We start from the raw sequence: 13559 nt of genomic DNA on the forward strand, positions 1-13559 counted from the left end.
TATGAAAAACTATAAAATAAAATACATTTATAGTTATACCATCCTATTTTTCCTTAAGTAGTTGCATTTGTTTCTTGAAAACCTTATACAAGATTTGATGTAGAGATACTCATTTTAAAACATAATTGAGTACTTTTCATTCCTTAGACATTCTATTACATATTTATTTTACTAATTAATTTAGCCATATAAAAGTATGCCTATTTGAGGCTGGAGGCAGACAAACAGTTGTAAACAAAATAACTCCACACACACACCTACTTCCTGTAATCCATTTGAAATTGCTGGTGATACTTAAATAAACATAACATTTTGTTCTGCTTCCCTCAATAGAAATCATGATTAGAAAACAGAGTTCCATAATTGATTGCTTTGCGTCCTCTTATAATATCAGTGCAGGCCAAGGCTGAAGGAAAAGGATTTAATATAACATACAATATGAACATTTTTGCATAGCATTAGTGCACTAAGCTGTTTTTTGGTGCAGGAAGAAACTGTGACTTGACATTCCCAGAGCTCTGCACTCAAGGATCAAATGAATAGTGAGCAAGTCACAGCCAATGGTCAAAGAAGATGTACCCCTGCTGAAGAGATGGTGGGTGGATTGAAGATTTGGTGGGTGGACTGTTTGGTGAAAAAGGAATTGGTTGGATAGTCACGTCCAAAGTGTAGTGGTCAATGACTCAGAGTCCTAATGGACGTTAGTGACAAGTGGTGTCCCTCAGGGATCTCTCTAGGGATCGGTGTTATTTAATATCTTCACCAATGACACAGATGAAGGGATCGAGTGCATATTTGCAGATGACACAAAGTGGTGCAGTTGACACACCTGAAGGATGGGATGACATTCAGAGTGACATGGACAAGCTCAAGAAGTGGGTCCATGGGAATTTTATAGTGTTTAATAAGACCTGGGTCAAGGCAACCCCCAATATCAATACAGTGGATGGAGGGATCAAGAGCAGCCCTGCTGAGAAGGACTTGGGGGTGCTGGTGGATGAGAGGCTGGACATGAGCTGACAATGTGGGCTTGCAGTCCAGAAAGCCAACCATAATTAGGGGTTGTCTCAAAAAAAGAATGGCTGGCAGGTCAACGGAGATGATTCTACCTCTCTACTTCCCTCTGGTGAGACCCCATCTGGAGTATTGTGTTCAGCCCTAGAGTACCCAGCACAGGAAAGACATGGACCTGTTGGAGCGAGTCTGTACAAGGACCACCAAGATGATTAAAGGGATGAAGCACCTTACCTATGAGAAAAGGCTGAGAGAATTGAGTTTGTTCAGCCTGGAAGAGAGAAGGCTTTGGGGTGATTTCAGCCTTCCAGTACCCGAAGGGAGCCTTCAAGAGAGACACTATTTACAAGAGTGTGTAGTGACAGGGCAAGAGGGAATAGTTTCAGATTGAGAGTGGGTTCAGACTAGATATCAGGAATAAATTCTTTACTGTGAGGATAGTGAGGCACTGGAACATTTTGGCCAGGTTGTATGGGGCTCTGAATAGCCTGGTTTAGCAAATGTTGTCCCTGCCCATGTCAGGGATGTTGGAACTAGATGACCTTTAAGATTCCTTCCAACCCAAGCCCTTCTTTGATTCCATGATTTTACAGTATCCTGCTAACCTTCCATTAGTCCACTTTCAGCAGGAATATTAACCAGTGTCCTGTCAAAGATTGGAGAGGTGATTTAAGCATTTCTCATCCGCTGCTTTTTCAAAGAGACCACTCTAAGTGAATTAGATTCAGCTCATGCCAACCTCCCAGGCCCCACACAGCAGCCACAGAAACAGTTTTTAGTAGAAGGATGGTAAATATCTGGCTGGTGTACTTGTACAGTGAGAGCCCAGTCCTGCAATGCTTATGCAAACAGCTTCACCAAAGCAGATGGAAATTGAAACATCAAACCCTAAATCAATTTAAGCACGTGCCGTTGGAGAACAGCAGCTCTCAAAGCAAGCTCATGAACAAGCAACTATTCTTTCCAAGCAGAGTTACAGAAGTAGAACTACGGAAAGGAAATGAAAGTTTGAAACAGAAGTTACCTCTTCAGGCAAACAACACTAAGACCTGTGTACAACCAGTGCTAATTGATCTTCTTCGGGAATACTCTGTCAGATCTCTCGGACTGCATGGAACTGATCAAAATCAACTTAGAAATTAATTCCCTCATCAACCTTTTTTCTTTTCTTTTTCTTTTTTTTTTTTTCTTTCTTTTTCTGAGTTTTTTGGGTCTGCATATTACTCACAGTAAATTTCAAGAGTTTGGCTGTTGAAATAATGGATGCAGTATGTTAATGTTGGTTTTAATGCATTTTATCTTAAAACAACCACATTTCAGTTCATGGCAAATACAGACCTATTTCAATAAATTACCCTATGACTTAAATCCCCAGAAGGCCTTTTCCCCACTGGTCTTAGGAAAGAGCATTTCTGTCATTCTAAACATCCATACTAAATTCATCGACAGAAAACATCTCAAGGGAAATGAAAAAAAAAAAAAAAAAAAAAAAAAAAAAAAAAAAAAAAAAAAAAAAAAAAAAAAAAAAAAAAAAAAAAAAAAAAAAAAAAAAAAAAAAAAAAAAAAAAAAAAAAAAAAAAAAAAAAAAAAAAAAAAAAAAAAAAAAAAAAAAAAAAAAAAAAAAAAAAAAAAAGAGCCAGCTTTTAAAGTCCCAAGAAAATAAATAAGAAGTAAGTACAAGGGCTATCACTCTGCTCTTCACTCGACCTCTCATGGGTGTTATATTTGTAGGTACGGGAACGAGGCAATCGAAAAAGTCGGGACTCCTTGATCCTTGCATCCTTGCGGGTCCCTTCCGGCTCAGGATGATAAGGGGATGGGGCGGGGGACCGGGTGTGCTTTCTGCAGATAGACGTTTGTTTCCCAAAACCTGTGACATTATTTGAGTACACTAGTGTGTGGGCACATACACGCGTGTGCATGCAGGCACAGACACACGCGGCGATACTGCCACCCCGGCTATGCCTTGCCCGCCCGCGGCGGCGGCGGCCCCGGGCAGGGCTCGGATCGGCGGGGCGGGCGGGCTCTCTGGGTGACGCGGGGCGGGCGGGGCGGGGCGGGGCGGTACAAACGGGCCGGCTCCAGGCACCGCGCTCCGGCTGCGGCGCTGCCGGCCGGGCGACGCGGCGGCAGCGGGCGCTCCATCGGTGCGCGGCTCGCTCCACAGCTCACCGCTGCCGGGCGCGCTTCCCCCGGCTCCGCCGGCACCCACGGGCGCCCATGGAACAGCGGGGCGAGCGCTGCCCCACGGCCCCGCGCCCCGGCGGTGAGTGACGCGCTGGGGAGGGATCGGCGCGCCGAGTGCTGCCCTGCGCGGCGCGGGAAGTTTTTGGGGTGGAAGCGGGTGCCGGGGCGATCGTGGATCGCCAAGGGTGCACAGGCGCTGTCGCGGGGCGCTGCCGCCCGCCCGGCACCTGCTGGCGGCAGGTGGGAGCCCCGCGGCCGCGGGAGGCGAGCGCCGCACGGCGCCGCTGCGGGGCTGGGCAGCGCGGGCGCCCGGCCGTGCGGTGCCGTGACCGCCCCGGGAGGGACCCGCGGCGCTGCTCCGCGCCCTCCCTGCTCGCCGAGACGGGCTCTGGCTGACAGCGCTGTCGGAGGGGAAAGGAGAGAAAGGAGGGGAGAAAAAGCAAAGCGGCCGGAATTACCTCCGGCATTACCTGACCAGGTGTGGCCCTCGGGGCGCTTTCTCACCATCTTTCCCGTGTGGCTAAATGACAGGCACACGTAAGGGCAGAGTGGCAGGGCTGTGGAATAGGGGTGCCACGGTGCGGGGCTCCTACCTGACAGGAGAACGTTTGCAAAGGCTCCGCTGAGCATCTTTGATGTGTTCCCACGCTGAATGCTGGAGCCGGCTGGATGCAGCGTGCTGAACTGGAACCTGGCGAGCAGCTTAAGGCTGGAGGGAGAGCGGTCTTTGGGGGTTGGCCAGGAGGGCACAGAACCTTAACTTCAGCTCATTTCTGTTTTGAAGGACTGGCTTCCTAGAATACTACAGGGAAGTCTTGCTCACTGCAGTTCTCAGTGTGCTTTCTAGGGATAAAGATGTGTGCAGTTCAAATCTTTTGGGGGCAAAAGAATGCAAGAGGGAGCGGTGGCAGACCCCAGCTGGAAGAGTTCTGATTTGGTCTCGTCTTTCGGCCAGATGTTCAAAAGATCAGGAAAGGGCACACAGCTAAGTGCAGGCAATTCAATCACCTCAGTTGACTGGGAATTAAAGTATATGATTCTCATTCCTCTCTATGTTAGTGCAGTAGGTTGAGGGCTTTCCTTGTTTCAGAACTGTTCCTCTGTGGATACTGGGGTGGAAAAAATATCTGAGAAGTTCTAGAAATACCATGCTTAAATGGTGTGGGGAGGGAATGTCTGCAGGGAGCATCTTTCGGGCACCAGAGATGCACTCATGGCCCATTCCCACTGAGAGCCTCTGCAGTATATATGGCAAGTGGAATGTGAGTAGAACAGGTTCATTTTGGTGAATGCCCATGTACTGTCTGGCTATCAGACTTATTTTGTAAGTATAAATGTAATAACTGTTACAATTTACATCTGCTAGCATTTCTTGCACTCTCGAGCAAGTGTATTTCCCACATTGCTCAAAAACGATAACGTCTCAGTAAGAGCACAGTCACTGACATCAACTTCAGCTATGTCTTGCACATCCACCCTTTCAATACCCACCCTGTTTTGTTGGTTTTTTTTTTTTTTTTGTTTGTTTGTTTTTTCTATTTGGAAAATGCAGAGATTTTTGATAGTGCATAGCCAAACAAATACCTCTGGTAGGTCAGCAGCAAGACTAGGCAACTGAAGTAAAGCCAGCTACTGCAGTGGAAAGGCACAAATTTGTCAGAGCAAATTCCAACCCCAGGACTGCCAAGTTCCCATCTGTGTCCCTCCCCTTGTCAGGATACTACCTGTGTTATTCTGAACTAGCCATATGCTTACACAGACACTACAGAAAAACAGAGTGGGTAGAATATATGCATATTCATATGACTTTTCTGCTTTTCATTAGAGGAAACCAAAAATGTTTTTATTAGTCTGACTAGCCTGGGACCTCTCTCTTCCCTCCAGAAATGCCACCCATAGCTTATAAGCTATCAGAGTTGAAAAATATGTCAAAGCTGAAGGATTAAAAGTTTTGATAATAAGAAAAAGAAAACTGTCATATGCCAAGGCAGTCCAAGATGGGAGATCCTGCTGGGTCATCTCACTTGTCACTCCAGAGCATGAGGGTTCTCTCCAGGTCACTGTGTAGTGCTTCGCTTAGTAAATTGATTGGTTTAGCTAAATCTAATACAGTGATGACCTCACCAGTATGCACTGTTCTCCAGTGTTATTCTGAAGGCAGGAAAGTGGAAGACGCAGAAATCTACTTGGAATATGAACTAAAAGATTATTTGGAGGTTTGGGGTTTTTTTTGTTTATTTTGTTTTTATTGTTTTACATATCTTACTAGTATTTGATACAGAGCCCACAGCTACAGAGAATGGTGAGAAATTGCTTGGCAGGGGAAATGAGAATGGGATTGCTTAGTCTGCTGTGTTCCCTATTTTAATACATCCAGTTAAGGTGAACCTTTGTACAGAAAGGAAGCCAGACAGGACAGAGCCATTCTTTCACACAGGTTGTTTTCTTGAAGACAGCTTTGATGAATTAGGAAGCAACGCTATTAACTGTGCAATAGATTTCTGCTTCCTAATTAGAATGTGACCCATTTTGCTTGGAAAGTGGGATGGCAAGTAGTTTCTGGATTTTGAATAGAGCTTTTGGGTTTATGGGGGGGGACAGAGAAGTAGTGGTGAAGTGTACCCTCTTTATGAAAAAAAAAAAAAAATGAATCTTGACAGTTGTTTAAAAAATTGCTAAAAGTTGGTAGGGGGATTCCATATTAGCATTCAGTACAAAAAATTCTGTGCATCCTAAGCTTTTCAAGTTTATTTTTATTCTGCTGTAATGTCCCATTTTATTTTTACCTGCATGAGGTTCTCTGAAATCTAGGGTATTCTCTCTTCTAAAAATTTTTATGATCTCCTGGCATGAAAGACTGAAATGGTCCCTTCTGACCTTAAGAGAAAGAGTGAATGTTATATATAACCACAGTCTATTATAAATTTGCTACCTTATTGCTCACACTGGAGCTGAACTCCTTCTTTAGAAGTCATGAACTGGTGGCCTAGCTAATTTGCATAAACTGTATTTATCACAGCAGGTGCAGAAATACAGCAGATTTCAGCCAAAAATACTTCCTACCAAGTCAACCTTTCTTAACTCATGAAGTTCCCCTGATTAGAAATACACTTTAAAAGTCTCTAAGTTTTGAAGTCTTAGAGCTCATAGACAACATATCATCTTAATAGAACTGAAATTATGATTAGATTTCTTAACATGCTGACTATAAAGTTAAAGCCATAGTTTATCTCTACTGGCTCTGCAGCAGTTTTAATATAATTTGGTAAATGTACCTAGACAGTATCATCTAGGCACTTGTAAGATAGGTTCAATCATCTAGGCACTTGTAAGATAGGTTCATACACTTACTTGTTATTTCGTGTCCCCTCTTCATGCACAGATGGCTTTTTTTATGTATCATGAGGTAATCAATAGTTTATCCCCCTAGAGATCTATGGTTTCAGTAGTATGTAGTTCTACCTAATTTATTATGCTTGCCTCTGTAGCACTCAGTAATGTAGGCAATTACTTGTAGTTAATTACTGGAAACTAGAATTCAAGTATTTCATTGACACGTTTTTAAAACTTTTGTTAAAATGTGATTAAAATATGTGAGGGGGTAGTACAGAAAGCATTTCTTCATGAAGAGGGTATTGTAGACAGTTTAATATTTAAAAATAGCAAAATACAGAATATATTTCCAAGAAAAAACATGTTTCATAAATTTGGTTAAATTTAAAAAAAGAAAAAAAATGCTCACTTTCCTTCCCTGCTCTTGATTGAGTTTTAAGTGATAGCTGTACTGGGGAGTTTTATGTCAACAGGATACAAAGTGGCACTTGATGAACTCATATAAACAACTAAGGAATATATCCTGTGGTGGACACAGTATATTCTTAGTGGAAATAAATATATACTGTTCATATCAATGAGTTATTGAAGAATTTCAAGTACGCTGCAATTGATCTAGTTCATGTTTTTTTAATACATAACTGAATACAAATGTTCAGATCACTGACTGTTCATCAGTTTAGAAAGTTGGTTTTAGAGTTGGTTAGCTCAGTTAAGGGAATTTTTCTTTTCCAATAGGAGAAACCAGCATAGCAGATGTGTGGGTTGTACTGCACAGCTACTTTTAACCATCAATGTTAGTCTTACATTTTGCAGTACTGAGTGCTGAAATATGTGCAAGGGAAAATACAGTCCACAAACTGTCCTGAGGTTCTATCACATCTGCAAAACGAAATATACTTTATATGAACAGAATGTCTTACTCAGATTTTCAGCTCTAATCTCCCTCTACAGACAAATTTTAGTAACTGAACTATGGCTCTCATTCAGGCCAGAATCTATTTTTTTTAGATGCCTGGGCAGACAGCTTTCCAGTGAAAGGCTTCAGTTCTCCAAGGAGAGAAAGTGAGAACATTTGAAACTTAACCTGTTTCTCCACAGTCCCAAGAGAATCATAAAAACACAACTTCTGTTTGATGAAGGTGAAGTCATCTGCATGCTTATAGAGAGGATGTAATCCTCCCTTTCCTATTACTGTTCTGGCGACTGTGTCCCATTAGCTCCACTAAATCTCTGTGTGTTGCTGTGACCTTTTTTGGGGAAGTATATTGCTGTCAGATCTGCCAGCAGATGCTACCTGATGCTTACTGACTGCCCTATAGACACTCTTTATGTTTCCTCCTACCCACTTGGACAGATAACTTGAAGGTTCTTATGAAAGCTCAGAGCAAAATCTAATCCCATTCCATTCCCAGCAAAAATGAAGTTATCGGTCTGGGCAAAAACTACCTTATTATTTTTAAATGGGTATTAAACTAAAAAGTATATATAATCTAGACAATTTAGGCAATGTCATTGAGTGAGGATAAATATATTGAGGTGTTGAAATACCTTGGTTATGTGATAAGAAATAGTCAAAAGTCATAAAATAATGATATGTTTCAAAGAGCACTGTAATATGCTTAAAAGTCAATTAAATATGGCAGCTGTGGCCCTCATACTGCATTTACTGAGAAAAGCTTCCATTTATTTCCAAGTTACTATTACTATTGAAGAGGTTTGAATCATAAAAACTGGTTTGATTGGCAAAGTCCACATGAAATCTTGTTGAATAAACAGAATAGCACATTTCACTAATTAATTGGGGAAAGCTGAAGAAAAGATTAAGCAAAAGCAATCAGACTTTTCGAAAAGTCTTGGTATAATCGTCAAAGCACCATTTAACATAAACTGTGTTTCTTTTACAATTTGGTCGTTTACTTGGAGCAAAGGCAATAGTAATGACTGTCAGTTAAATTTTTTGTATTACTCTGGAATACAAAGTCATGGAGTGAAGTCATGTATGCTCTGCGTGAACTTGTGGATGCAGTGAAGAGAATTTTTAAAGCAGAAAAGTAATTTGGCAGAGTGGCTGCTATAAACTTCTCAGTGCATGCTTATTATTGTTGAAAGAGTTTTTCAAACCCACAAATTATAAAGCTATACATGTTTGCATCCTTTTATATAAACTGCTGGAATTCTAGACACCAAGCTACAGATCTACATAAAACACTAAAGATGACATAAGAGATGAAAGCTGAATGGCAACCAATTTATATGCTGCTTTATTCCTGGAGACCACTTTGCCCACGCAACATATGTTTTGTGCTGAATTTAGAGGCACACTCATGTCCATTGTGTTGCATTAGTCTAACACAACAAAATAATTGATCCAGATATCAATCCTATACAGTTTGGGAGAAACAAAAGAGAATGGAAAGAAAGTTCTGACAAAGCTTTATTGCTTGCAGACAAAACAACAATAGCATACAGGTACTTTAAATGGCATGATTACTAATATGGTTCATTGTGACTGCATGAAGTAAGTGGTACAGATACCAAAGCAGTGTTCTGCAGTGGCATATGTGCACCTAAGCAAATAGCTGGGGAGGAACGGTGAAATTCTGTATGTCTGAAACAGAAGATATTCCCCTGTTATTCTGAGGTTTCATGCTGCAACAGAAAACAGTTGCTTCGTTTATAGAAAAAGCTCTCCCTTGAAAAAGTGTTTGAGTTAAGAATGGGAAGACACTGAGTCGGGGCTCTACAGAGGCTCAAAAAGCTGTCTGACATGAGGCCCCAGGTACCACACCTGTAATATCCCACGAGTCTGATTTCAAAGAGCAATGCTGGCCAAAACAAGAGAAGAGCTGCAGCTAAGAGACACCTTGCTGTGTCTTTTCTCCAGAAGTTCCTATGCTGTGTTCAGCCACAGGAAGGCTTGCATAAAAACGTAGGCAACTGAGTAGTATGCAAAATAGCAATTATAAATTAAAACTCCCAATGAATTGATATATAAAGTTCATTATTAGAAACAAACAAACAAAATAACCAGGCATCCAGCTCCCCCCCCCCCCAAAAAAAAACCCCAACAAACCAAGAACAACAAAACCAAACAAAAAAACCTAATCCAGGAATGTGTTGTCTCTAATATCTGAGCCCAGCAGCTCAAAAATTAATCTCTCCAGAGACAGTCTATCCCAGAGCTTGCAATAGCACATTTCAGTCTGACTTTTAAAAAATAAGAGTTCCCTCCATTTGGCTTTAACATAACTCCTTTCAAGACAGTTCAGCCTGTTCCTCCCTGGAATCCTATTATGCTTTTCCAATAAGGTGTTAAGGCAACAACTCAGGCCTGCTATTTATGGAGCTAGTGACTTAAAATATACACTGAAGTAAGTGGCTATTCCTTTAATCTGTGACCTTAAAATTCAGCAAGAGTTGATGTTTTGTTGTTCTTATGTACTGAGCTGCCCATCCGTCACTGATCCAATCTCACTGGTGCTGTGTTGTTTGCTCCCATTGCTGCTGAATATGGTGGCAGCATAGCTCAGTGGGGACATCCACCATGAATTTACCTATATCGAGTTTCCTGTCACCCAGTGTCTTCCCCCACCCACATCCGCAGTGTGAGGTTATCGACACTGTTTCTTGTTAAAACTGAAGTAGATTAAGCTGAGAAAGATTAACAAGAATGGTGAGGATGGGGAAAGAGAGCAGAAGACTAATGACAGCAGCCAAATGGCTTTCAGCCGGAGAAAACAGTGGCCAAGAATGGAAAAACAACAAATTCCTCTGGAAAGTTGCCTTACATCAGACATCACAGAACGGCCCAGGACATGACCCGCCTGAGACCATGAGCTCAAAGCCTGTAGGCATAGAAGAAGGCATTCTTTTGCCTTCCCATCTCTCATGGCACTTTACTTCCCTCTCTTCCCGGCTTTGATTTCTTTTTCCTAACAATATTACTGGCTTATAACCCTTTAAAAATGAAAAAAGAGAAAGCACAGAAGTGATAATCAGTAGCAAACATCAGGAAGCAGACCTGCTCTATTCAGGATGGAGTCATGACCTCTCTAAATGCAAAGCTATCAAACAGAACTTTAGATCCCTTAGAAACACATCATTAGTCCTTGTTGCACTGGGACTTAGCTTATTGTGGAAAAGTCATTAGTTTCTTTTCACATTCTCTGGAGAGTTTCCAAAACCTAACCCTTGCATTTCCTCAGGTTGTTCATATGTAATTTCATATTTTAGCCCTTGTTAGCAGGCACAGTACATGCTGTTCCAAGCTTAAATTCATAATTACGGTAACCTACTAAGGCAAAGCAGTCAAGTGCTCAGCCATCATGGCTTCTGCTTCTAAATGGAGTTAGACCATACCAAAGTCATACACCAGCCCTTTACTGAGGGTATAAATTTTTGAAAGGCATCTTAATTCAGGGAGCTTGTGTACACAGGCTGCTCATAATGTGACAATCTAACAGCTGAACTGTGTGTGAAGCTATTACAATTTCACTTCAAACATTGCATTAAAAACACGCTGACCTTTAAATGATGTTCAGTGGTGGTATTTAGCAGTCTTTTGACAAAGTCTAAAGTTAGTTCTTTACATCACAAAAGCTTGCTGGCTAACTCTCAAAATGACCTACAGAGGTACCCATTGTATTTTCTTTCGTGAACATCAAGACTGGAACCAGAATTCCTTTACTGTTATGTTGATTTAATCATACTACAGTGTATGGGTTCATTATCTTACTTTTTTATGGGGCCAGGGTGCATACTGCCTATTTTATCCTTTGAAACCCTAAGCACAAAACAAAAGTTAACTTCACTTAAAAATGACACAAAAGATCAACTTTTCCTTGATCTTCTATTCACCCAGAGCTGTTCCTAACTTATTCCCAGGAGAATGTTGCTTTGTCATGGTTGGGCAGCTCTACCTATGTAGCATAAACCTTTTTCCCAGGAGGCTTGACTTCCAAGATTGCTGTCACATGGTTCTTTGGGAGACTGTAATACCCAGACATCCAACAAGTCCCCTCATTATAAGAATGCTCTTTTGGTCCAGTTCACAACTTTTCCTTTTATATGCTCTGCTTCCAAGAAAACCTTCTCTTGTAGATGAAAAAAAGCACTTAATTCTCTTGTGATTGTGGTTCAACTCCAAGGAAATCGGAGTTTAAAAAAAATTAAAACATTCTAGATGAATCTTCAGTGCAAGAGAAAGATTCATAATGTTTATATCTTCTGATGATTGGAAATAATTTTCTCATGGCATTGTTATGCATGTTTTTTAAAACATTTATTTACACCAAAATATCTATGAGCCTAGAGTTGGGAAAGCTGAAGTTTTTTGTTCAGTTGTGAAAAGCAGAAGATATTTGCAGTGTGGCTTTAGTAGTGATATGTCTGAATATAAAATAATGTGCTTTTTCTTTTTCTTTTCCCTCTTTCAGCAAAGTTTCTGCTTGAGAAATACACATTCACTCAGCAAAACAAAAACAGCTTTTAAAGGTTGTTCTCGGTGGAAATCGCTCTATGCCCTATTACCTGCTTGAGTGAAACCAGACTAAGAACTTCTGTCATGGCAGCTTTTCTGCTGGGAGCTGTGTTGCTTATTGTTCAACCTCAGATAGTGCCTTCCAGACCAGCTATAAATTCGAGTGCTGAGACTTCTCAGTCTGTTCAGAGAGAGCTTTTAAAGAAAACATCTCAGAAAAATGACTTCAAGGAAAACATTCATTCTAATGGATCATGTCAGCAGCTGCCACAGACTATTATTATTGGAGTGAGAAAAGGTGGAACAAGAGCTTTGTTAGAGATGTTGAGTCTCCATCCAGATATTGCAGCAGCAGAAAGTGAAGTTCACTTCTTTGACTGGGAAGATCATTACAGAAATGGATTGCAGTGGTATATTAGTCAAATGCCATTCTCTTATCCCCATCAGATCACCGTGGAAAAAACTCCAGCATATTTCACATCACCTAAAGTGCCTGAAAGAGTTTATAACATGAACCAATCAATGAGACTACTCCTTATTTTAAGAGACCCAAGTGAAAGAGTACTATCAGATTACACCCAAGTGTTTTACAATCACATGCAGAAGCACAAGCCGTATCCATCCATTGAACAATTCCTGATTAAAGATGGTGAACTCAATGTGGACTACAAGGCAATAAACAGAAGCTTGTACTACATTCACATGCAGAACTGGCTGAAGTATTTTCCTCTTGATCATATCCACATTGTAGATGGGGATAAATTGATCAAAGACCCCTTCCCAGAAATAGAAAAGGTTGAGAGGTTTTTGAAGTTATCACCACAGATAAATGCTTCAAACTTTTATTTCAATAAAACTAAAGGCTTCTATTGCCTAAGGGACAGTGGTAGAGAGCGCTGTTTACATGAGTCAAAAGGACGAGCGCACCCACAAGTAGATACCCGGTTACTCGAGAAACTGCATGAATATTTCCGTGAACCCAACAAGAAATTTTTTGAGCTTGTGGGCAGGACATTTGATTGGCACTCATTTGTGGCAAGTTAGTGGTAAGCTTCAGAACCTATGTTCCAGTGTACAGTTAGAAAAATTTAAAAGGGCATTTAAAGTATAATTTATTTGTAAAATCCATAAATACTTCTGTACAGTATTAGATTCACAATTGCCATATATACTAGTTATATTTTTCTACTTGTTAAATTTGAAAGCATTTTGTATTGTTTTTCATGGTTGTTAACATTGTGTATGATGTGTCTGTATGAAGAAACTAAATTATTTCACTGCAGAAGATGCTCTCTTGAGAATGTGTTGTCTTTTTAATAAATAAGAAATTCATTTCGACAGAGCCTTGCTGAATTATTTGAATACTTTGGCCTTCCTGGACTATTCAGGATGTTTTTTTCCTCTAATTGCTAATGAATATGCTAAACTTTACATTTCCATTTATCTTGCTTTAATGTGTGGTTTAATAATTTATTTTTTGTTTGAAAATATTGTTGTAGTTAACAAATTGTTCCATCCTACTCTATAAAATTATTTCCTGATA

The 13559-nt window shown here is 40.7% G+C and overlaps 1 protein-coding gene across 1 annotated transcript; it reads left to right on the forward strand.

Moving 5' to 3' along the window:
* The first annotated feature begins 3193 nt into the window (after positions 1-3193).
* On the forward strand, positions 3194-13303 carry HS3ST1 (heparan sulfate-glucosamine 3-sulfotransferase 1). Its single transcript, XM_027896168.1, has 2 exons — positions 3194-3280; positions 11973-13303. Exon 2 carries the CDS (start codon positions 12101-12103, stop codon positions 13058-13060), a length of 960 nt encoding a protein of 319 aa, XP_027751969.1. The 5' UTR covers positions 3194-3280; positions 11973-12100; the 3' UTR covers positions 13061-13303.
* The last annotated feature ends 256 nt before the right edge of the window (positions 13304-13559 follow it).

Source organism: Empidonax traillii, unplaced genomic scaffold, assembly GCF_003031625.1.
Source record: "Empidonax traillii isolate 1590-97213 ecotype Southwest subspecies unplaced genomic scaffold, ASM303162v1 scaffold483:size1218004, whole genome shotgun sequence".
Taxonomy (NCBI): Eukaryota; Metazoa; Chordata; class Aves; order Passeriformes; family Tyrannidae; genus Empidonax; species Empidonax traillii.